The sequence below is a fragment of the Anopheles coluzzii genome, chromosome 3 (assembly GCF_943734685.1).
Source record: "Anopheles coluzzii chromosome 3, AcolN3, whole genome shotgun sequence".
Taxonomy (NCBI): domain Eukaryota; kingdom Metazoa; phylum Arthropoda; class Insecta; order Diptera; family Culicidae; genus Anopheles; species Anopheles coluzzii.
Window position 1 is genome coordinate 70,375,015 of NC_064671.1, and position 24,102 is coordinate 70,399,116.

The 24,102-nt window shown below is 45.5% G+C and overlaps 1 protein-coding gene across 1 annotated transcript in view; it reads right to left on the bottom strand.

Annotated features, from left to right (window-relative positions):
- The window catches only part of LOC120958017 (uncharacterized), a 57,515-nt gene that overhangs the window by 13,466 nt on the left and 19,947 nt on the right, over positions 1–24,102 (bottom strand). The window contains exons 3-8 of the mRNA XM_040380554.2: positions 7,454–9,025; positions 6,346–6,572; positions 5,875–6,028; positions 5,344–5,613; positions 3,917–4,207; positions 2,401–2,601 (exon numbers count right to left, since the gene is read on the bottom strand). Of these exons, the coding sequence (XP_040236488.2) occupies positions 2,401–2,601; positions 3,917–4,207; positions 5,344–5,613; positions 5,875–6,028; positions 6,346–6,572; positions 7,454–9,025 (2,715 nt within the window). The remainder of the gene's footprint in view (positions 1–2,400; positions 2,602–3,916; positions 4,208–5,343; positions 5,614–5,874; positions 6,029–6,345; positions 6,573–7,453; positions 9,026–24,102) is intronic.

Consider the following 24,102-nt stretch of genomic DNA (forward strand, 5'->3'; position numbering starts at 1 on the left):
AAAAAAGCAGTCTAGCAACTCACATCCGCATCATGCACTTCACATTACGGATTGCAACTTCCATAAACACACACACAACGTGGCACAGCAAAGTGAAAAGGAAACTCCCGGCACAAAACTGCTTCAATAAGCGCAGTAAGGCTTGTTTTGGTCATCACTGCTTGCAAGTAGCGGACGGCTTGCCGGAAATCAGGATGGATGGATGGGCAGAACGAGGAGAAGAAAAAAAAGCACACCACACTACAAACATGAGCATAAAGCAATGCGTCTTGGAAAAACGGCAACTACCCGAATGAAAGAAATTGAAACTGACTTTCTTTTCTTTGCCGAATTGCCCATTCCACCAAATGCCTTACTATTGCCGCCAATTTTATCTCCCCAAGCGAAACGAGGCCCCATTCGTCGTGTACAGCTGTTCAGCTGCTATTCAGGCACACAAACGGCACAAATTAATGCCAACACTCCAGACATATTTCATTCCGACTGCGAAGATTTCGCTTTTGCAGTCAAACGTACGGTCTAGACGTTGATGGTTTCTTTTTTGAGTTGATTGTTGTTGTCTGCGTGGCTCCAATCCGTGGACTGCAGTTTGCAACAAATCGTCCAGACGAAATGGGCCAGTGTAGTTGCATATCTTTCAGGGGCGGTGCTTTTCATCTTCAGATAACGTCTTTAATTTAAAGCAACTGCACTCAACTCAATGGTGGAGCTTTTCGTGAAGATGGCAGAGGTAAACTCATTGCCCCCAGACGGTACTTACAGTTGGAGTTTTGTTCATTAGGGCTCTGTGCTCTGTTTTTTAAACTTATTGAATTGATCGCCATAAAACACAACTCCATTTTGTGTGCGAGGACAACACAGTAGTGATTTGCAGATTGAAAGGACTGAAACAATGCCACTCGATTATTCATTGACCGATGACGATTGTAAACGATGCCAATCCAATCCATTGCAATCCGTTGTTCCATGCATTGGAAATTCAGACAATTGTGTACCATTTTTCGCTTGACGGGTTTCACCTCACAGTAAGCAATCGTTGCGAACGATGCAAAGCAGAGCGTGGAATCCTAGAATAAGGATTTACAAAAAACCAAACTCCCACTGCCAGTTAACCACCACCGCCGACCAATTTCTCCACAGTGCCTTGTTTCATTCGGTGTATTGTTGTTTTTCCTGTCCTGTTTTTTTCCTTACAATCACAAAAAAGCTTGTACACAAAGCGAAAAACTGCATGCAGATCGCGTGCGCGCGCGTTTGTGTGTGTTTTGCCCCGGTGTGAGACCGTTTTTATAGCCTCGGGAATGATTTCTCGATTGCCCACACGAAGGGACAGCCAATGGACAATAATGTTAGGTTAGGTATGGTCTGGAACCTTTGGCCATTTGCCAGCCAAAGAGCCACGAACCCATGGCTCGACCCGAGGGGACAAATAACTTCGCTGTCTCTCAAAACAGGGTCTGGGACATCGCTGGGTTCAATGGACAGCAATAAATAGCTCGTTGCGGTGTTGCTAACATAAAGTTCCGGATGAGTGAGGGTGGTGGTGGTTAGTGAAGTCTTGCCTCTATGGACTTCGAAAGGCCCAAATGGGCTGACGGGTCTATAGATATCGGGTTCGTTCTTTGCCCATCCGGGGTTGCCTGAGCCCGCGAGAAGGTTTGAAAGGACGGTCTTTAGTCGCTTCCCCAAGATCCAATGATCCATAGGTCAACCGTAGGAATAGCTGAACCACGATGCAATCGATTCCACACAGATCCGCCCCATTTCACGTCCGGCGCAAAGCGAAACAAAACGGAAACACGGCATCCACGGTCGTGTGCAACCCGACCCAGAACCGGCACAGGAACCACACATGCCAGCTCAGGAGGGAAAAAGTGGTCAGTTGTGGTAGTTGTTGTGTTTCATTCTTCTATCCGTTTTCGATCCACACAAGAAATGCAATTGCACCGGAATGGATGAAGCCGGTGTTGTGTGTGCGAGTGTGCTGCGGTTTCTTTTTCGGTATCGCTTCCGGCCCCGGCAAAGCAATTGGCTCCGGTCGGCGAGGTCACTCGGCTAACGAATGCGCCTTTATCGCTTTATTTCGCGGGCTATTCACGGGCTTTGTAGAGTCGTTGAGCAAAAAAAAAAAGGTAGAACGAAACGTAGCCAATATTCAATAACCTCACTAGCTGCGAAACGCTACCGAAACGAAGCGCGATCGTTTGGCTTTGTTTGAGTAGCTTGAGAGGGTTATTTCGCTCTTTTTTTTGTTTGCCTTCTCCACAGCTAGCAAAAACTGTTTCGAGTGCACAATTAAAAACCAGTTGACCCATTCTGCTCTGGAACGGGTCGTGTACAGTAGGAATTGTAGGAATGTAGCACCAGTTTTGTTTTTTCTCTCTCTCTCTTGCTCCTTACCTTTAACCGCAACCGAAGCTGTCGGCTGCAGTTCGAGCTTTTTGCGGCCGGCACCGCTCTGGCCGACACATTTGTACGTGCCAGCGTCCTGGTAGACGACGTCCTTTAGCGAGAATTGACCGGTTTGGGTGTGCCGGCCTGCGCCCGATCCCTTCACCCTAGCCGATGCCGAATCCAGATGCGACCAGCAGCCAAGCGATCCTGAAATAGAAGTAAAAAAAAGAAAGAGCGCTATTGATAGTGCATAACAGTTATTGAATTCGTGCCACTACCGTGAAGGTAGATTTTGGAGTGTTGATAGAATTAGAATGGTTTAATTTAAAGATTTCCGTGTAGTGGAAGGCAAACAGTTCAGGTTTCGTTCGTTCCAACTTGAGGCTGGAGCATTAATTTGGAAAGTGGGAAGAAAAAAAGCTGAAAAAACTGAACCGTTGCTGTAGTAAGGCCATCAGAGCTTTACTTGCATACACACCACAACGCAAGCCACCATCATCGCCTGCTACGACCCAGCGCTTACCGTACCGTGCACATCAATTGCCCCGGTTGCAATAGTTCATTTCCGAGCACTCGAGAGCAAACTTTTGCGGAGAACGAGCCCGTCGGTAGGCGCGTTGCTCGGTTGAGTGCAAAGTTTACCAGGTTGGCAATAGGCCTGGTAATACTATTTTTCTTTCATTACCATAAAAAAGTGAGCTCAAAATCGGATCATTGCAAAGTTTCTGCCAGCTTTCAGTCGGCTCAGCCGGCTTCGAATCGACCGTGGCTCAAGACTGTGTGGCCTTGTCTAGACGCTTCGGGCGGCGGCCCCCAACGTAATGCCAACGTCAGTGTTCAGGGCGTGGGGTGCAACTTCTCTGCTCGCAAGGGCTAAGCTCTTGAGTTGTAATTTTGATTCCATTTGCCCCGTTCTCTTTCTCGCTAGTTGGAATGGCATCGCGGCATGCTGGATCAGTATGTAAATCATCTGACTTTCTTCCAGAGAGCAGGGATGGGATTTGGGAGCCTTGCAAAAGTTGAGTGTCGGAATCGACAAGCAATCTAGCAGCGATCCCCGCGGGGGTGGTTGCAGCCCACGTCTGGCTATGGCTTGATAGCTTCATGTCACATAATTTTTCGCTGCCTTTGCAAAGTCTTGTTTGCAGGAGATTCCTGCATTCGTCTAGGGTGGCCAGCTCTAATGTAACGAGGAGTGGGTGTAAGGCAAAAGTTGTTCTTCTGCTCCTGTGAAACTGAGTAGCGAAATAGGAGGTGTTGGCCGTTGGCCCAAAAACTTGACTCGGGGCAGCAACTAGAGGATTCGCATGCAAGTCAGTTTCTCCGGTGAGTTATCAAGGTGAGCGCATATGCAGCATGACTTTTCTCAGCAAAGAGGGAGAGCAAAAACAGTGTGTAAAAATGTGACTGACAATGTTACACGAAGAAGCGTAGGGTAGGGTAGGAGCACTGAAGGAAAACTTTTGGAGAACAATTTAATCTTCACAGGTTTTATTTTGGCCTGCACCAAAGCATACCTTACCTTGCGGGCACTGCAATGTAACGGAGCCGCCGAGCTCGACTTCCATTTGGCCGCCGGCCTTGAAGGAGTTTGTTCCGGTCGGTACACTTCCGGGGAAGGGTGGTCCACCGACAGCATGGCCCGCTCCGTTGGTGGGCGCGAACGAGGCGCCAGACGTGGATGACGCCGGAGAGGATGCTGCTGCTGATGAGGAGGAAGAGGAGGACGAAGAGGAGGAGGAGGAGGAGGATGACGATGGAGCTAGGGAAAGATCCTGTTCGACAGGTTCCGACGTTACGTCGACTGGGTCGTCTGGGTCCAAGGCAAGTCGTTGGGTTTCGGGGGGAAATGAATGAGAAGAAAGATAAACAGCTTGATTAGAAAGCACCATTCCAGGAATGAAGGCGAATGGTTGTAACTCGTAACGGTAAATAGTCCCTGAGTAATGCTGTAGACCTAGAATTAATGTTATTTAAATGAGACTGGCTCTAAAATATCGATGGTAAATGGGTTTTTTAGATATTAAACAGTGTGTTTCTCAGGATGTAGACAAAAAGGTTTGAAATATAGCAATAATTCTTTCACCTTTTCTGGAGAATTGATCACTTATTTTCAAGCTTTAATTACAGGATTGAGGAAATGTACAAACTTTCTGTGATGATTAGTGATGTGCTCTCTGGAGCGCATCCACGACTCAGATTCGGAGTCATCTGGACTCGCCCGCAGTCTTGCTAAGTCAAAATAGTCCGGAGTCGCAGTTATCCGAAGCCTGGAGTCAAAGTCGTTCGAAGTCAGAGTCGTCCGGACTCGGAGGCTTCCAGAGTTGGAGTCGATCGGAATCGGAGTCGTCTAAAGTCGAAGTCGTTCGGAGTCAGAGCTATTGAGAGTTGAAGTCGTCCGGACTCGGAATCCTCCAGAGTTGGAGTCCTCCAGAGTTGGAGTCCTCCAGAGTTAGAGTCCTCCGGAGTTGGGGTTCTCTAGAGTTCAAGTCGGATGCAGTCGGAATTGTTCGGAGTCTGGAGTCGAAGTCGTTCGGAGCCAGAGTTGTCCGGAGTTGAAGTAGTCCGAAATTGGAATCCTTCATAGTTGGAGTCCTGCAGAGTTTAAATCGGAGTCGGAGTCAGCCATAGTCAGAGTTGCCTGGAATCGGAATCAAACTAAAGTTGAAGTCGTGCTCATCCGTAGTTGAGGTCGTTCGGGGTCAGAATCGTCCGAAAACCAATTGCGGTTTTCGCACATCAATTTCCGTCAACTGAATGGTCAACAATTGGAATTCATTTAATTACCTTACGCTACCAAGAAACTATCGAGCTTTCCAAAGCACCGACAGTTCCTGGAAACTTCCTCAAAACCCATTTCAAACGATAATTTAACGGTAATACCAGGAACAGCTTTCCGAAATCCCCTTCCGCCACCTCCCCAAATGCTGAGATATGATGTATACTCACATCGCACGCTGAGATAATATCCGATGCTCGAGTACTGAAAGTTGAGATGCCTCGAGGTGCACTTGTACCAGCCGGAGTGTTCGCGCCGGATCGAGCTAAAGTTGAGAAAGCCGTCGCCCGTCTGCGGCACCGGCGGATCACCATCGTCCTTCTGCCACAGCGGCGTGCTCGGTGGGTTCGAATCGACATCACACTTGAGCGAAACGGCGATGCCTTCCCGCAGCGGATAGCCAAACCCGGGCGTACGCGTGATGGCGAACGAGGGAGTGTCTAGGGAAACGGAGCCGAACAACGAAAGCGGGATTAGAAAAGTTAGCGCGAATGTACGCCGAAATTTCTACCGACACAAAAAAGGGGGAGTCCTTTTAGTTCGTTTCCAAGGGAGGGAAATCATATTGCAAAACCAGAAGAGGAATCAAACAAAACGGAACCGGGATTCAATGTGGGGCTCCTTTTTTCTGGTGTGCTTGCTGAGGAGGAGCCCAGGATCAGGGCCAGGGATTGATATGACTAATGAAAAATTCCACTCACACTGCACATCGAGCAGAATCGAAGCGTTTTGGCGCACTTTCAGCGTCGGATGCTCCATGATGCAGAGGATGCGGGCGTTGTGATGCACCCGGAAGACGGCGGGCAGGCGTGCCTCCGATACGGCGCCGGCATTGATCTTGTACGGTTCCTTGTCCTGTTGGGGTGGGAGAGCAAACAGCAAAAAAAAAAAAACACGACATGAGAGTTGATGATGAGTATCGTGCACACGAGGCACACTGCATAACACACACGCTAGCTGAATCCGGCCGATGTCACAACACGCAGCGTCGAAAGTGAACAAAAAATCAGTCCACTCGAGCGCAGTTGAAACAGGCGCAAAGCATTGCGACAGTATGTTCGCTTTTTATGTGTGTGTGACAGCAAAGAAACTTTTTTTGTGGTGCTGCCTTTCCTTTCCTTTCTTCCTACTCAAACAACCACCACCACCCCCGCAGGGACGAGCTAACTAACCTTATCCTTCCTTATCTCCTGCAGCTCCAGCACGTCGTTCGATAGTTTCTGTGCGTGCCGGTCGATGCCGGGGCTGAGCAGCACCTCCCAGGTGAGGGTGGGCTTCGGGTTGCCGCCCTCGCTGACGCAGGCAAGCGTTAGCTCGGAGTTTTCCTTCACCGGGATGAACATGTTGCCCGCATCGAGCCGCCGCGAATCGATCAGCAAATATGGCTCCTTCGGTGGATCTGTGGAATGGAAGAGATACGCGTGAGGTACCGGTTTGGGAGGTATGTGAGTCGTGATTGAAATCTTTCAAAGCTGTACAACCAGAAAGCAGCTTTTCTTGCAACTTTTCGGGGCAAGGAAATGCAAGCGTGCGCGTTGTCTGCGAAGGATGTTCTTGCTGGAGCACGGGAAAACTGTGATTTATTTTTATCATTCTAGTGGTTCTCGATCGAACCCATCAGAGCTCTGCGTAGAGTGAAATGTTGCCAGCAGAAGAAGTCAAATGATGTGGAATGGAATTAGTTTTTTTGTTGGCCCCGCGGAGCGTACAGGCACACTGCCAAAGTGCTATCATTGCGAAATATGAAAACTTTGCACTTATCCGCGCAACCCGCAAAGCTGCTTAATCCAATTTCAAGGTCCCAGTCGATCTCTGTGGATGAGATGGTAAAACCGTTCTTTTACACATATACAGTAAAAAGAGCAAAGAAACTGCACGTATCTGCAACAAGAGATTGATTTAGTTTCGAAACTGTTTGTTCTTCTGTTTCCGGTGCGATAAGACGGAGCAAGGCCGAAGCAAAAAGAGAAAAAAAGGATCCTCCGTAGTTGGAGCAATGGAAAGGAAAATCAAAACTGAACGAGTCTATGAAGCGCATTCGTCCAAAAAAGTGGCTGCGCTGCAAGCAGAGCGTCGAGCAAAGAAGTGAAGCTGTGAAACTTCATTTCCTTTCTACTCCTTCTTCTGGCCGTGGTGGAAGTGGCAGTACCAGTTTCCGGCGTGTTTCAATACGAATCAATCGAGCGCCCGTCCCGAGCGCCTGGACGAGCAAAGGGAAACTTTTGAGACGTTCGTTCGCTGTCGCTGGCAGCAGAAGAAGCTGGGAAAAAACAAACTTACCCAGCACGATCAGCTTGATTGGCCGGCCGTTGAAGAAGAAGCCGCGCGCATTCTCCGCCTCGCACTGCCACACGCCATCGTCCTCCAGCAGCACATCGGTGATGGTGAGCGCACCGAACGATTCGCGCACAAACCGTACGTCGGCGGTTCGTGACTTCTTGTCGGCCGCGTGCACTATCTGGCCATCCTTGAGCCACACGCCGGTCGTAATGTCCGCGTCCACCTCGCAGTTCAGCCGGACCGTTTCGTGCTGGTCGGCGTACACCACCGCCACCACGCTGCCGTCCGCCAGCTGCTCCGAGTCGGCCGGGTCGCGCCCGATTGGCCGGAGCGGCAGCGCTAATGGTTCGTCCGGTGCGTTGCGGGCAACTTTTCCCATTCGGGCGCGCGCCACCGGCTCCACCGTCTCCGGCAGATCGGGCCCATTGAGAAAGATGATTTGTTCGTCAAAGTTTGGACCGGCAAAGATGGCACCGGTCGGGTCGAGCGTCAGGTCGGCGGTCCGGTTGCCCCGGCTGGTACGGCGGACCGGGGTAATGTAGACGCGGTCGTCAAGCAGAATGATATTGGCGACGCCACCGGATGGCACGGGGCGGGCTTGCTCTTGCTCCTGCTGTACGCCGTAATAATGGTGGCTGTCAGTTGTCACCGAAGAATGGGCTGGCGTTGTAATTGCTCGTTCCTGCGGAGGACCGCTAGCGAAGTGTGAAAGTGGATGCGTCGTTGTCTTCCCTGGGGGTTGCGTCGATGGGAAACTTTGCCGACTTGATGCTGCTGCTGCTGCTGCTGCTGCTGCTCCGGCGGGTACACTTTTGTGTGCGCCAGTTGCCGATGGATCTAATTTCGACGGTACCACCGCCGGTGGGTTTCTGCTAATTTGTTGATCTAAATTACTCGCCTTTAAACTATCGATCACAGCTGCCGGCGCGGTCGGGAGCGTTTGGCTTGGTGCGTTACTAGGGCCTTGCTGCTCGGTGCTGCTGTGCCTACTGTGATTTTGTGCATCAGCGGTTGCGCTACCATCATTAGCATTGACAGCAGTTGCACGAGCAGTAGGAATGTCTGCCGCCGTTTCATGGTGGGAGGAACCACTCCCATCCCGCACGTTGTTGGCGTTGGGAGAACGCGTGGAATAGTTTTCCGGTTGTAGTTCACTAGTGCTAGCAGATCTTCGGTGGCGCCAATGTCTGGAACGGTCGTCAACGGTGTAACCGTAGTGCTGGCGCTGTTCGAGTTGCTCTGAACCCCATGAAATCCGGCCCTCCTCCCGTGGCTCGTCGACGGTATGTAAAACGTTATCTAAATTGTTATAAGCTACATTGCTCTTAGGTCTACGGAATGCTGTAGTTGGGGTGTCTGGTGTCGCAGGGATGGATAATGGCGAGTCTTTCCGCTTTGCAGTTATTTTGGATGATGGCCTATCCGGACGAAGGGCGGTGTTGAGGAATTGACTACTATCTATGGTTCGGTGGTAAATAGGTTGCGGCCCTGCCGTGGCCTGGTTGGGGTGTGTACTGTCGTTGCTGCTTTCGAGCGTCCCGCGAGCGGGTGGTTGTTGGTTTGCCAAAGAACCTGGAAAGGATATTGGAAACAAAGAAGCTCATTAGTTTTGTTTATATATTCTTGCTTTTTTGTCGTACGCTAGAGTCTAATTTATCTGTATTCGACGTTGGTTTTGGAACAATTTTGCTGAAATATTCAAGATTTCTGGAATTTCAAGAATGTTTTGGAGAAATTCTGGAGAACTCAGGAAATGTGAGGAATTGCGATAATTACACAATTGCACTTCTATTTCTCAATACATTTGGAACTATAGGTAATATCTTATCCTTCTATTGAAATGTCACTTAAAATCCATGGGTTTAATTTATAGTTCCATAGTTCTAACTTCTTCAATGTCCAGACGATTCAATCTATTGGCGATGAAAATAAGACATTAATCTTTATTTAATTCTTTGCTCAGATATTGAAGACATTGCTCCTATTGCATCTGCACCAAGCGAATGATCTTCAGGGTTTCTTTGTTACTTACGGTACTAACCAAGCATTGTTAGTACTAAGCTCCAACGTTGAAAAAAGCGAAATCAATTTATAATAACAGCTTCTTTCATTGTGCTTCAAAATCAATGGAAAACATTCACCTTGATGGGGTCAGTAAATGATAACAAAACCCCATAAATATTGCCCCAAACACCAAGACCCTTCCCTTTCTCACACGTTATATGTGTGGACGACAATGCAAGTGTGGAATCACGGGTGTAAGATTTCGTTCCAATAGAAAGAAGGGGGGAAAAACCTCTTAATACCATTACCCAGGCTGCCCTATCACCTTCTACCTCATCCCAATGTGGTGCCAAGCGAGAGAGTGAAGATGTTAAATCTTTAATGTGCGCTGAGTGGCACTTGTGCCGCACATCATGACGGGGCGAGCTTCTTGGGAAAAAAACCATCGTCATTCGATAGCGCGCGGGCGCCCCAACTTCAAGCTTCATCACCTCGAAAACGGCGAATCAATTCAATGGCACGAGCAAAAAAAGAAACCTGCTGAAGAGATTTTTGCTTCATGCTGCTCCCGTTCGGCTGCCATCGAACATCATCATCTCGTTGATGGTGCTGCTGGCGATAGCCCTCATCCTCGCTGGCACCTTGCTTATTTATTATTTCAAGGGTATGGTTGCTTTGCTTGCCTGAAGAAGCGACCGACATGGGTGTTGTGTGGGCCCTGGGAGGGGCAGGGCCCGATCAGTTTACACCTTGTTGGACGGCACGAACGTGTCGCGCGGCAGAGTGGATGTATACAATTTCAACGTGTCACTGAAGCAGATGAGTCGGTGTTTAGCAGAATTACACCGTGAGAGTGGGCGGCGTTGGAATCGTGTTTGGAGTATGTTATGGATCGATTTTCTTCGAGACATTCGTTGTTTTATTTTATTTCAATGTGTGAGGTGTTGAACTGGTGATGCTGATGTGTAATTGATATGAATAATTTCCGATGTGACGAAGTAGAAGTTGAAGATTCCAGTGAAGCAGAGCTCAGTGAAAAGGGCAGTAATAAGGATTAAACGGTTTACTGAGAGAAGCCCTTTAGAACCATTCATCTTTGGTTTAAAAAGCCTCAGTTAAGAGAGTCTTCAATACCCTAAAGATTGTAATCTTCTCTAAACGTTCCCAGAATTAGGTTGCTCTCGACAACTTAGCCATCTTTTCCTATGCTTAGGCTAGTTTAGAGCCTATAGGTATTACTATTCTTTACAATCCATGCATTTTATAGATCCATATCTAGGCTATACAATCTTTTATGCTAGTTAATTGGTGTAAAGGAACAGATCCAATTAACTTTCAATTCCTCTCCCTCTCTAGGATTTATGGGAGGTTCTGAAATATGTTCCCGCCTAGAGAATAGAATGGCTTTGGGTTTTTACAATCTTCCGGAGCATAAAATTCTTCGAAGAAAGAATCTCTTTTTTACGAGAGGCATACTAATTTTAAGAAAATGCCCTTTCTGCACAACCAACACCGCAAAGCATGACGTTACATGAGTCAGAAGACAAAACCATTTCTTTCGTAAGCAAAAAAAACCTTTGAAAAACAAAACAAAAATCTTCCAATATGTATAATAAAGCAATATCTTTCTGCAACGCATCCGCGGGCGCACGGCCGACACCGCCGAAACATCTGCGCGTAAACCTGTTCGGTGCGCAATATTCGGTACAAGTGTTTTGCTTTTCCCGCTCCTGGCACGCTGCGTTGATGTTGGAAGTTGCCCTGTTTGTCTGTTTGTGTGGCGCACGGTGTGAATACGATCCCATAAAACGTTCATACCACCGGGGTGCTTCCTTTCTGGCGCGCGAGAGGGTATGACCTGCGTCGTTCCGATTTTGCACGGCAAACAATGCGCAATAAGTGGCGCGGGAAAGCCGCGGAAACGGTGGGAACAATAAGCAGTCCATTCCGCGTAAGTGTACGCAATAATGAAACGCGACACCGCAACGCGCACCATCAACAACCTGGAGCTGTACTGTGCCAGCTTTCTTTTTTCACCAGAATTGGGTAAAGGAAGATAGAGAGAGAGAGAGAGAGAGAGAGAGAGAGAGAGAGAGAGCATCCCTCTCGAAAGCAATTCCCAAGAGGTTGAAGCGCACACGGAGGACACACTTGGGAGCGCACCGAAGGGGCCCAGCCGAACCAGTCACTCACTAAAAACGGATGACTCAGTTGACTTTTATCACGGCCCCTGATCATGGCCGTCGACAGTTTTGGTCCTGGTGGGCTAGCAAATTTCAGGTTTTCTTTGACTCGAGACGAGAGGGTGGGAAAGGTTCCAGAAGGTTTTACGACACCCGACGTTTGGGCCCGACGTCTTGGCGCTCCCTGACGCCCGGTGTCAGAGCGTCGTTGATTATTTTTATAGATTTGATGATCTAATTTTATGAGACGTTCAGTTGCACGCTCTTCTTTTCTTTCGACGAAGGGGGGTTCTTGTGTCCCTTGCGGCTCGTCTGTTCTGCATTGTCTTCTGGGTGGGTTCTTTTTTTTGTTTGTTGTCCTTCCATGTCGTTGGTCTCGTTGGGAGATATCTTATCGGGTGGATGGGTGTGTGTGTGCGACCCATCGTTTGATGTGGACTTGGTGAAACCGTTTCCCGAATGGCGGCTCGTTTGAGATTTTGACCACGTTTTGTGAGTAAAAGAGAAAGAGAGCAACAGAGCAAAGCGAATATAACCGTATCCGTTTCGAAAGTTTCCTGCGCGAGAATCATTCTTGCCGGCGTTCTGCCGCGAGACGCGTTCCGATTTTTTGCCTCTTTTACGATCCCAACCGTCCGTTTTCATCCTTTTCATCACTCCTCTATGTGTAAAAGTTGGTCGATGGGAAGCGTCAAACTTTCCGAAAATGGTCCGGGATGGTGTAGGTGCGTTGCTGAAGGTAAAGGCACCAAGGGATCCCTCGTTGGTGTGTGTGGTAGGGGTCGGGGTATTAGGAAAATCTTCCTACTTCTAGCTTCAGAGATTTTTACGATGGAACGTTTCGGTCCTACCTCGCCTCTATCCCTTTCGATTTTGGGATGTGGATGAGGATGAGAATCGTGCACCGGGGGAAAGGAGATGGTGCTTAGTTGGGAGCGGTTTCCCATACACTCTGCCCTTATCGGCTCATTGGTTCACCGCGGGTTTCGGACGGGAGGATTTTTTCATCCCTTAATCCCTTAATACTCATACGATCTTTCACCGAAGTGGGGCCGGAAAACTGCTGGCGTCGGCTTGTTTTTCTTTGTGAGTGTGTGTGTGCTCTAGCTGTTGCAGCTTTGCTATTGTTTGAGTGGGGATCGCTTCGGTACTTCTAATAGCTTACCCCGGGCCTTGTGGGGCATAGTAAATGGGAAGAAGAAACCCTTCAGTGAAGGCGCTTTGTTTTGCTTGTTTTTGCATGATGGAGGAAATTTTATGCGAAACAGTAAGCTCGGCCGGGTCTCAAAGGGAAGCCCCCCCCCGCCCTCCCCCTGAGCGGTGACATGATTGTCCGGAACGGGGACTAGTTAACGTTTTTGTCTACTTTGCTCCAGGGCCCAGGCGGTGTCACCGATCGAGCAAACAGCACAACACTCCACATTGTAGCACAAGTGAATGAATTGATTCGAAAAGTTATCGCCAAACAAAACTGGTGCCAAATAAACATGCTCGATAAAACTTCAAACGCTACAAAAGCGAAGGAAATTGTGCTGAATGTGTGATTTTTTTTTGGTCCTCCCTAATTGGAGTGCTTTTGCGGCGGGTTTCCTCTAAACTTTTAAAAATAAATACATTTGTTTAAGGCTTGCTTCTTGCGCCGAGCTTGAATAAATACAATCAGCACAATGTGTTGTTAGCACACAAAAACCGGCACAAAAGTATCATCTTCTGAAATTTGCAAAAAAAAAGAACAAACGCTCAGTATCGATTGAGCAGCCAAACGCATCCGAAGCGGTTTCCGAATGAGCCGGGAAAATGGATAACGTCGAATGTGTTGTACCGCGCTGCTGCTCGCGAGACTGCTTTGCCCGCCCGAACGTGCTTGCGCATGTAAAATCACGAATTTTCTGGCTGATTTGATTTATTTGGCACACTTTTGGAGAAAAATTGTTGCCATAAATATAAATAGGATGGTGTTTCTATGGTCCCTGCCAGTGTGTTCTCATGTGTTTGCGTCAGACATACAGCAATGGTGGAATGGGAATTTTACGGAAGTTTTGCGCGAATGCGTGTTTGACGTTGCCAAGTGGAAATGATAAAAGTCGCTTTTTGTCACTGTTAGCTCAACATGAGCCCGCAAAAGACGATTGGAAAGCGAATGACTATAATGAAATATTTGTACAGTAAGGAAGGATTGGTTTTGTGAACTGCAATAGCATGAAAAACCGACGTTTAAATGCATGAAGCATTTTTTAAGTCTTTCGTCTTTGCGTGTCCTAAACAAGAAAAATCATGCATCCCAACACGAGGCGAAGGAAGTTTATTACACAAGGCATCCGATCAAACAAACGTTCAGCGAGCTATTAAATGTTCTATGTCTTCATAGACGAAGCAGAAATACACTACACTACCCTTCTTGGCGTCATTAATCTTCACCACCACTACGACTTCGCTTGTGTACCGCACACACACACACCCATCGCTTTGCTTTGGTCGCAAAAACTTGCCCCCAAAAACAAAACTCACTCTGAGGAAAAAAGGAACGCATCGTCTTCGCTCTTCGTTCTCTGAGTGGCGATGAAGAAGTGCCGCTTTATGTATGTCGCTTCAAGGAAGGAGAAGCGGCCGACTCCTTGCATGTCACGTATGGCACTTGGGCATTATGTGTGCCTGCTTTTTTTGCCTGCTCTCCTTCTATCGCTTCACGTTCCACTTCGACTAATCAGCAAAACAGAACTCGGGTGCTTTGGTGGCAGAAAATTATACGCGTTTATAAATCTCCCATCTTGTGTGTGTGTGTGTTGCTGTACGTTTGTGTGTAGTGTTCCGTACGAATGGGGAAGAAAAACTGGTTTTGTAGGATATACAATCTATCAAACTAGGAACGGAACAGAACAAAGAATGGGCGGGTACAGTAAACGATTCATTTTGTATTGTGCGCCCCAAAACATACACCCTCATCCCTCATTCGTACGACAGCAACGCTTGGGCAGTGGGCGCCAGTTGGCAGGGAGTGGCAGGCAGTGTTTTGTGTACGCGAAAGCGGAATTGGACAACATTTTGCTGCTTGAGCTGCCGCGGAAAAGCGGAATACAATTAGTAATATTTTTACACAGTTATGGGTGCGGCCATAAGTTTGGTTGAAGATCCCGCTGCAGCCCTCATTTTAACCAACCGATCGGGGGCAGCCAGTCCATCTGCTTCGTCTTGGGGCGAAAAAAAAAAAGTTTACCAGCGGGCCACCCAAAGTCAAGGGTAAAGGCGTACCAGCGAGCCAAAAGTGGAATGAAAATTAATGGTTTCTTCTACATTGAGCCACATTTCGTTCGAGTCCGTTAGCCGTTATCGGTCGGTAGCTTTTGTGTGCCGACTGCGAAAGTGTGTCTGTGCGTGTGTGTGTGTCTGTTTGAAGCCAATAAAGCCTCACCAAATGGTTCGGATTGGGCTGTGGCTGGGAAAATGCTAGGGGAAACGGTTCCGGTTGACCCATTGGCCAGCATGATGTTTTTTTCTTTGTGCTCTTCCCTTGGTTGGTTTTATTTTTATGACCATCATCGTGTGCCACAGAATCTCGTCGTCTCGTGAATGCTGCCACAGTGTGCTGCACCCTAACTACCCCCCGGCAGCGTTCGCCCATCGTTGCCCAACGAATGATGATAGCACGGCCAAACGTTTGCTTTAGTAGCCATAAAACTAGGTTTCATGGGCTAGAAAGGGGGACGATGGAAGGACAGTGCTGGACAGCAGTGTTTTGAAGCCACGACTAACTGGCTGGCAGGAGTCATAGTCTGTAAACGGCATGTTTATACGTGACTTGACACCCAAATCGCAGCCAAGGAAGACGCTACCGATGGTAGACAATTTTTAGAGAAGGAGTTTGTGTGAGTTTTGTTCTGGGAGTTTCTGTTTTTTTTGCTTGTTGTGTGGAGTTGTTTTGTGTAATGTGTTTCGGAAGCTAGAACACTGTTCCAGATTGGCTTTTTAGAAGAAACGGGAAGTTTTTTTCCTGAGCCACCAGGCGTCTCCATGCACTGTTGGTATGAAGTACTGGGCGTCTCCATAATTTTAGTTGGTGTTGGAATAGAATGGGAATAAAACAACAAGATCATAATGATTTATGAAAGAATGTGAATGAAACTATATTTCTGTTCCATTATTTCATACATCCAGGTTAAAAATGAAAAATGAAAAGGCTAAAAATCGAAGTTGAAAGGCTCGTTTTATCGGATTGTCAGTTCCGAGTGTCAAAAACCAGAAGAGTCTCATTGATTGGAACTCTTTAAACAAGTGCTTGCAGTGCTAAATCTTTTAGCACTGTCAGCCATTTAAAGTCAAATAGATATGAAGTGAAACGAAGCGGAATACCCAGGCAGGCAGACACTCACACAAACACACGGCAAGGCAGTGTAGCCGATCACACAGCAAATAATCTCGTCTTTCCATCGCCATGCGCCTTTGGCGAAAGTGAACACCAATCGGCAAACGTGCCCGCCCAAGCTTGCTCGCCGAGGTGATAATGAAATTTTATTCTGCTCACTTTTCCAATTATCGGTAAAGGGAAACGCGATCGAAGTACGTTCTTGGATTGGTTTTTTGCTTCTCCCTTCCCTTCCCGGTATTCAGTGTTGCCTTTTGCGTCAAGCCGTGGACGCAAGACGGCTGTGCTGCTGTGTACCAAATGTGTTCTGGGGTTTTTTTTCCTTCTAACAAAGCAGCAGCAGCAGCAGCACAAAGCGCATATCACTGGGGGTGGGTAGGTGGAGCGGTCGGTTGGAAGGAGCAATCGAAGAGGAACCAGACTGTATGAACCGAAGCGGAAACCTTGTCATAACCGGACAGCGAAACGTGGCCGGAATCCGGTGACATACTTTAGCCAGTCGCATCGGACTCCGGGCACTCCGGTGACGATGAAATAAAGGTTGCTTTTGCCTCGCTTGCCCGGTCGATGGGAGGAGGTGGAAAGGCGCCGGGTTGTGGAATGGTACGCCCCGCACAGAAGCAAACCGTGACATGATGGATAATAAGTGTCCGAACGAACGAAGTCGGATGGCAATGGATTGATCATTCTACCGTCATCGTCAGAAGAAATCTAAAAGGAAGCACTTCCGGTCAGCGTTGGTGGCAACAAAAAAAAAGAGGTGGAAAGCGGGCAGTAAAACGCAGAGATTGAGAGGAAGAATTGGAATCCAATCCGTAAGTGTGTAAGGTTTTCCGCACCGTTGGATACGTGACGAATGTGACGAGCTGGGTACGAGAAATGTGGTTTGGAAGGTTTGGAAGGGGCGCTAAAATATCAGCGTCTGTGATCTGGTTTATTGTTCTGTTTCTGCTGTTTATGTAGGTCAAGCCGGAAGCTTTGTTGAAAGTGGTGGAATTTATTTGGTTTTACTGTTTTTTCTTTGTCGTTTAATGTTTAATGTTCATGGTGAAATTTATATGTTTGCTTTTTTAATTGTTCCTTGTCATAGTTCCTATTTTATATCAAAATTGTACAGAGATTTGAGACTTGTAGACACACAATTATTTAAAATAAGCCGAATATTTTGAGTTTATCGAAGAAATAATTCCACTTCATTAGGATGAATCTATCTGTATTGGGGTTTATTAGCATAAAATTGAAACACCAATGGAAAATCTTTGAATTTCTATCCCTCCACCGTATCGCTAGGCCTTATCGCTGAACCATCCGATTGCTTGTTCGTTAGCTGGAACTAAAAAACTACCTGAAAACACTGAATAGATGCTTCAGTTGGTATTGCATTTTCATGGAAAAAGAATGCGCAGGCAACGTTATATTTGCGCTGAATACCAAAATGACCGACCAGAAATCCAATACAATCATCGGCTGTGCCGGCAGACAAGCCGGACTTCCCAGTAACCCTTTGTTTTATTTTCTCATTTTTCATTGCCATTAAAACTCATCCACAATTTTATTCGCTTTACGTTGCGCTGGGTTGATGGACGAAATGTGGCCTGGGTCTATCAATCCAAACGTTACCGGACCCTGGTGGGCCGGCAGCAATTGGGTGAAATCTATCAGCTATTAGCTCGCACTTTTTCCTCCCTTTGGATCTCATGCACAAACTGCGGCTCGCGGGCTAGAGTGTTGGCATTTGATCATTTGATGTATATGCTGCGCTCGCCGCATCTCTTCGCGCGGTGCGCTGCATGACAACTGCATCAGCACCGTGGGAGCATCGCTGAGTGATGGAAGGAAACGCATAAAGTCAGAAACACACATGTGCCTGTGTGTGTGTGTGTGTGTGGCTACAGTCGTGTAAATTGCTTGTAGTTTGCAACGCTGAACATGAAATTCCCGCCGCCTCGTTTTATGCTCCTGTGCTGCGTGATTGTTTTTGTTTTGTTTTTGCTCTGTCTGTTTCAGTTCACCATTTGCCACAGCCGCACTTTGTTTTGCTCGGTAGCTTTCTATGTTGCAGCGAGCCATTTTTAGCCGCCACTTTCCCGCTTGTTATGTGGCCTGTTTTGTGGCAGCTCGAGATAGAAGTGGGAGAGTGAGTGTGTTGGATGGGAATGTTTTTTTGTCTGACTTCACCACCACCGCGCGCGCTTGCCGTGTTCAACATCCATGCTGTTAATGGTGCGATAGTTAGCTCGCAAGCAAGGGCAAAAAGCGAGCTGCTGAAGCAAAAGGAAACTAAAATGCAAAAAAGCAAAACACACGAGCGAAACTGTGCCATCGTTTTATGATGTCCATCGGTCAGACTGTTACGCTATGTTGCAAATGGGACGCCGAACGGACAGCCGGGAGCAAAAGGTCCGCCCGGAGCTTGCTGATGAATGGCAGCCAGATAGTGCCGCGCTTCACTCACACACACACACATAGCCACACTCAGTCATAGTGCTGCAAAGGTGCACAATATAGCGCAAGCTGAGTAGGGGATATGCGGCGGGAAAATAAAAATCCCTTTGAAGGTGAGTAAAAATTAAATGTGAACATTATATCATCAGTCTTCATTCGCTCCACTGTACGCGCTCGGGCGCTCATCATTGTATGATGTGTGGAGGGCGTTAAAAACTTGGTTTCGTTTAAAAAAAACACGAGGTAAAAATTGCAATAGCGCACTGCAAGAGGAGAAGAGTTATATTCATCAAATAATTACGGTCTGATAAATATGAACGAACGAGAGTTGCCGTTTTTTTTGAAGGTTGTTTCTTTTGTGGGCTAGAAAATGGGGTAAAACATATTATGAATAAAATAGAACTTTTTTTTCAGGAAGTTCTTTCACATCAAGTCGAACGATTTTTATGGCTGGGTGCTCACTGTTCTCGAGCGGTAACGTAATATTAATTACAATATGCTGTATCTTTAATGTGTTTTATTGGTTATAAACATTGAATTAAACAAAACAAAATCAAACACGTTGAAAAAATCAATTAAAACATTAAAAAAGAAAACTTAATAAACAAAAGATAATAAAACATGAAATAACACAACATAATCAAACAAATAAATAGGGTAAATGTAGGGGAAGGTAGGTAAAGACGGACACGTTAAGGGAAATGGGAAAAATCTAGGGATATATAAGTGCAACGACCATGAAAATGTGCATACATTGTCTTACACTCATGTTTTATCAGAAAATGTGTTGAAACTTTTAAGTTTCCATTGATTTTTGTGTTTTTTTCATGAATGAAAAACATGGTTTTTTACATGCGGTTTTGAAATGTTCGGGTAAAACGGACACCTGATATGGGAAAGATGGACACCATGAAGGGTAAGATGGACACCAGTAGAAAAGGTTAGAAAGTTAAGAATTTTACAGTATTTTAACAAATTCTATCGCTGTCCTCGGCCTGGTACGTTTAGAAACCAATTCTTGGCCTATTGCAACGACGATTCATTCGGCCGTGGTGTTGCGTCCAGCAACAAAGCTCTTTTATTCGCGAATTCAAAGTTGAAACATTAGTTTTCTTAATTCACTTAATTTCATTAAACTGTATTAAAAATTCACTGAACTTTCTTCTCTTGGCGCGATGGTAGAAAGAGGTCGATTTTCGTCTTCGTGCCCGTTTTAAAACTTCACGCAAACCCGATTGCGGTCATTCCACTTAATTTGCGCAGGTTCATCCGTTGCACGCGAAGCTCCTTCGGGATGAACCATTCCTACTCTCTCTATTTCGCCCGTGTTTGTTTCGCCTGTGCTACCTGTCCCTCTCTCTCACTTCTCACAACGCATCTGTCAAACTAGAACCGCTGTTGGTAAACAACACGTGGTTTTAGGAATTGTAAGCACCGCTTCTAATATATCGTAGAATGCAGCATCTAAAATGTATTGAAATATCGCGCACTTACAGCTGACGTTGCTTCAGCTTACAGAACAACAGTCTAGAACTACCTTTAAGGAAATTACTACGCGAAAAGACCACGACCCCAGTATTTTTTTAGGGACTTGTTAATAGTTTAATCCATTTTCTACCATGTCAATATTCAACATTTAATATTTATAATCCCATAGAATTTCTCATCTATTCCTAAACAATGTCGTATCAATGCCTCATATTTTTATTGCTTAAAGTTGTACAAGTCGTGACAAGATATTGGATTTCGTGAAGCGCCTCATCAGCGTCGAGCGAGTAATAGCATAACGAATGGCTACTATTTTGACCGGTGTTTCATTTCTCGCTTATTTCAATACATTCTCTAGTTACTGATTGATTTATAGTATCGGAATACCCATATTTAAGGTATTTGAAGAAATCCATTCATCGCCAACTGATATAAGAAGTAAAATAAAGCAATAAATTTGGTGTCCATCTTTCCCTACAACAAAGTGTCCGTCTTTCCCGCTTTGGTGTCAGGATCTTTAAACTACCAGAAAACAAGATTTTGTGTTGCTTTCATTCTCGTTTTTTCGCCAGTTTTTTCAAAAATGATCACGACAACTAATTCATGAAATAAAACTTCCGGAAATATAAACAATACAAGTTGTAGAGCTTAAGATCGGCAGTAGTCAAATTAGATCAACAAGGGTGCACATGATTGAAAAATTATTTTGTTGGTGGATTTAACCAATTTTACATATGTTATGCCAAAAATGTTCTCAAATGTGTTGTTTTACCTTCAGTTTGGATTCTACATTGTTGAATTGCTCGAAAATTACCTTTTTCATGCATTTATGAGAAGTGTCCATCTTACCCGCAGTGTCCGTCTTTACCTACCTTCCCCTACCAATAGTGGTGCAATTTGTAATGGTACAGATGTGTTTCAATGGATTTAAAGTGTCATGAAGGACAATCCGAATATTTTAACACATAGCAATTGGAATTTGTTTTGTCTTCGCAATCTCTACCATTTTTACCATGAAACACATCCAATGTGCGAAAAAATACTTATGTTTGTGACTGATTCGCTGTACCTATAATGGTGGTATGGTTCCTATAGTCGTCGTATTGTGTTCCTATAGTGGCGGTAAACAAAGATGCATTAAAAACGGTGTATAATATCAATGAAACTTAGTTTCGAAGCTGTTTTCGTATGAATGGCTAGGATTACTGCCATAATATTGATTTATTGCGTGATTTAATCGTAAAAAATGCATAAATTTCGATCGATGAAACTATTGACTAAAGTACTGCATCACTATCGTCAACCCACACCCACACTCTTCCGGGCTTGATTTGATTTTCATTCAGGCATATAAGCGACTTTGACATTTTTTCGTAAATTACCTACATAAAACTCATTTCTATTGCTTATTTTAGTGAAAACAGTACGACATGTCAAAAATATACTCAAAAAACAATCTAAAATGACCTGTTTTTATTGACTTTACTTTACTTTATTGACACTTTACGAACATGTCGGTTTTATGTACCTATAATGGCACTATGGTAAAGAAAACATTTAAAAATGTATAAATATGGACATAAGAAATATGAGTTTCGAAATTGACGTTAAAAGAAAAAATCAATTGAAATATTGACGTTAAAAGAAATATGAGTTTCGTTATGAAATCTTAAGGATTTTTAAAAAATGTTGACATATTTCACAAAACAATGGATTGTGCGGTCACTGGGCAATGGATTTGCCCCAATTATTTTTAAAAACCTTAGTAAAAGGCTAAAGAACATTTAACACTAACATAAATAACTTAATTACTTTTAATTTGCCGTATGAACCGCATTTTAGTGCAATACCACCACTATTGGTACTACCACCACTATAGGTACATTTACCTTATGTGATCAAATATTTTAAAACATATTTTAACGAGGGAGTGCAAAATGAAATAAATGTTTTAAATAACAAGTTATAAATAGGCATGAGTAAACTATAAACATTTTAAACTAATAAAGTGGTCTTCTTATACTTATCATTATTTTAAAACAAACTACAAGCTTTAATTTTGCAAAGTAATACAAAAATCAACCTTCTTATAACGATTAAAACCAGCGCCGAAACGATTGAAATTAGAATCACTTTATTTATAGCAGCATTCTCTCCTTTCCATGTGCCCGCTGCCATAAAGTACGTTCTCGGATCATTTCATTAAATTTCGTACTAAAACCCCACGATAAGGCAATCATACATGCAGACCGGCACGGGGAAAAACACGCCGTGCATAGGCTTTCGTATCGCCGATACGATCGCTTCAATGTTGGTGGGTGCATATCAATTACGTCACGAGCATCCCGTGGGACGAGCAGTGCTGGTGGGGAAGTGGGGGAGAACTTTATGCAAAACGATAGTCCGATCTTTGAACCCACACCGGTCGGCAAAAAGGCCCACCATGCACCGACCCAGTTATGAGATATGTTAATTAACACGTTCATCACACGCTCAGAAAAAGGGGAGAGAAGCAAGAGAAGAAAAAAAAAAGAAACTGCATCAAACCGTTCCGTCCGTCCGGCCAATGTGTGTTAGTGTGTGTGTGTGGTAGAGAGTCAACTCGCCAGATAGTGAAACTATAATTGCCGCCCTGCCAAACGACTCCCGTGGCCAAACAGCCACGATTCACGTAGCATCATCAACATGCACCTAACCCAACCCGAGCAACGCCACAATGTCGGGGTAATAAACGTACAATCTAATGTGACTGTTATCAGCTTTACTCATAAAATATATTTTATGAATATTGTTATTAGCTTACGGAGCGACGGCCATACTCGTGTGTGTGTGTGTGTCTGTGTGCGCCATACAAACTACCGGGCCTTTCGCATACAGCAGCCGTTGGTCACGAAGCTTATCCTTTTTGTAGAACTCGTTGCCACGACCCGAAACCTCTGCACGGCCTGCGATGAAAAGCTTCAACACCGCCACCAGGTTTGGGTGTGTGTGTGTGTGTGTGTGTGTGTGTGTGTGTGTATGTGTGTGTGGGACAAGTGTGAGTTTGATAAACTGGAAACCTTTTCTTCCTTTCAGAAAAGTTCTAGCCCGCGCTAGCCCGTCGTTAGAGAGCCTGTGCGGGCCGACGACCGACGGCGGGGACCGATTTGTTAACCAGCTACAAGCGATGGATTCTTTTCCAGGCGTGCACACGTTGCTTGCGCATGGGGTTGCTGCTGCATCGTTAAAGGCGTGTGGGCCTGGCCATTGCTTACACGGTTCCTCTTTTTGTTTGGTAGTAGTCACCGTTTGCCAATACTCTCTACTTACTAGCGTTACTCTTTCGTTCTGATCTTATCGTGTAAAGGTTGGCGAAGAGTGAAGATGCAAGTGAGCGCGCAGAAGGATGCGTTGTGGGAGTTTTGTTTTGCTGCCATCAGTATTGCACGGTGTTTGCAAATCACTTTCATCGTCCTGTGCGAGAGTCATCATAAGAAAAAAACAATATTGTGGAAGGTTCAACACTCGAGAACAAAAATAATTTGAGCGAGTGAAATAAACTTCAAACTGAGGTTTCATTCTAGTTGCTATGGATGTAGTAAAGTTTGTTGCAAAAGCTTTAAGACAATGTGGTTAGAAACACATTACAAAGCGCAGGCTGCAATCTTGACGAGCTTCTGATGCAGTTGTTATGCAGCAACAGTCTAGACGAAACCTTATAATGGCGCCGACTCCAACGAACGCCTCAGGCAAAGTGCCTTATTGATCGATGAATGACCTTGTCCGTCCTGCCGAGTAGTTGGATACGTTACATTCGATGGACATCTTGTTTTCGTTTAATCATGATTGTTTTTCTTGGAATAACTCAGTGCCAATGTCCCGCCGGAAGCAATAAAAAAAAACTAAAACACCAATAAATGGTAAACATGCCGGATACTAGAAATCGTTCAGTAGAACAACAGCATCAACCAATCGATGTAAGTGTTGTAATAATAATGCTACTTTGTTACCTGTTTTGATAGGTGAGTTTTTTTTGTGAACTACTACTATTTGAATTCGGCAGAAGTTTATTTGTCAAAGCTTCAGATAATCAAGTGGAAGCAAAAAAAACCCGGATTACTTAATGCCCATATCAAACGCTTGCCGGTATGGATTGCCTCAAATCGGCTCATGTAGATAGTAATCGGATA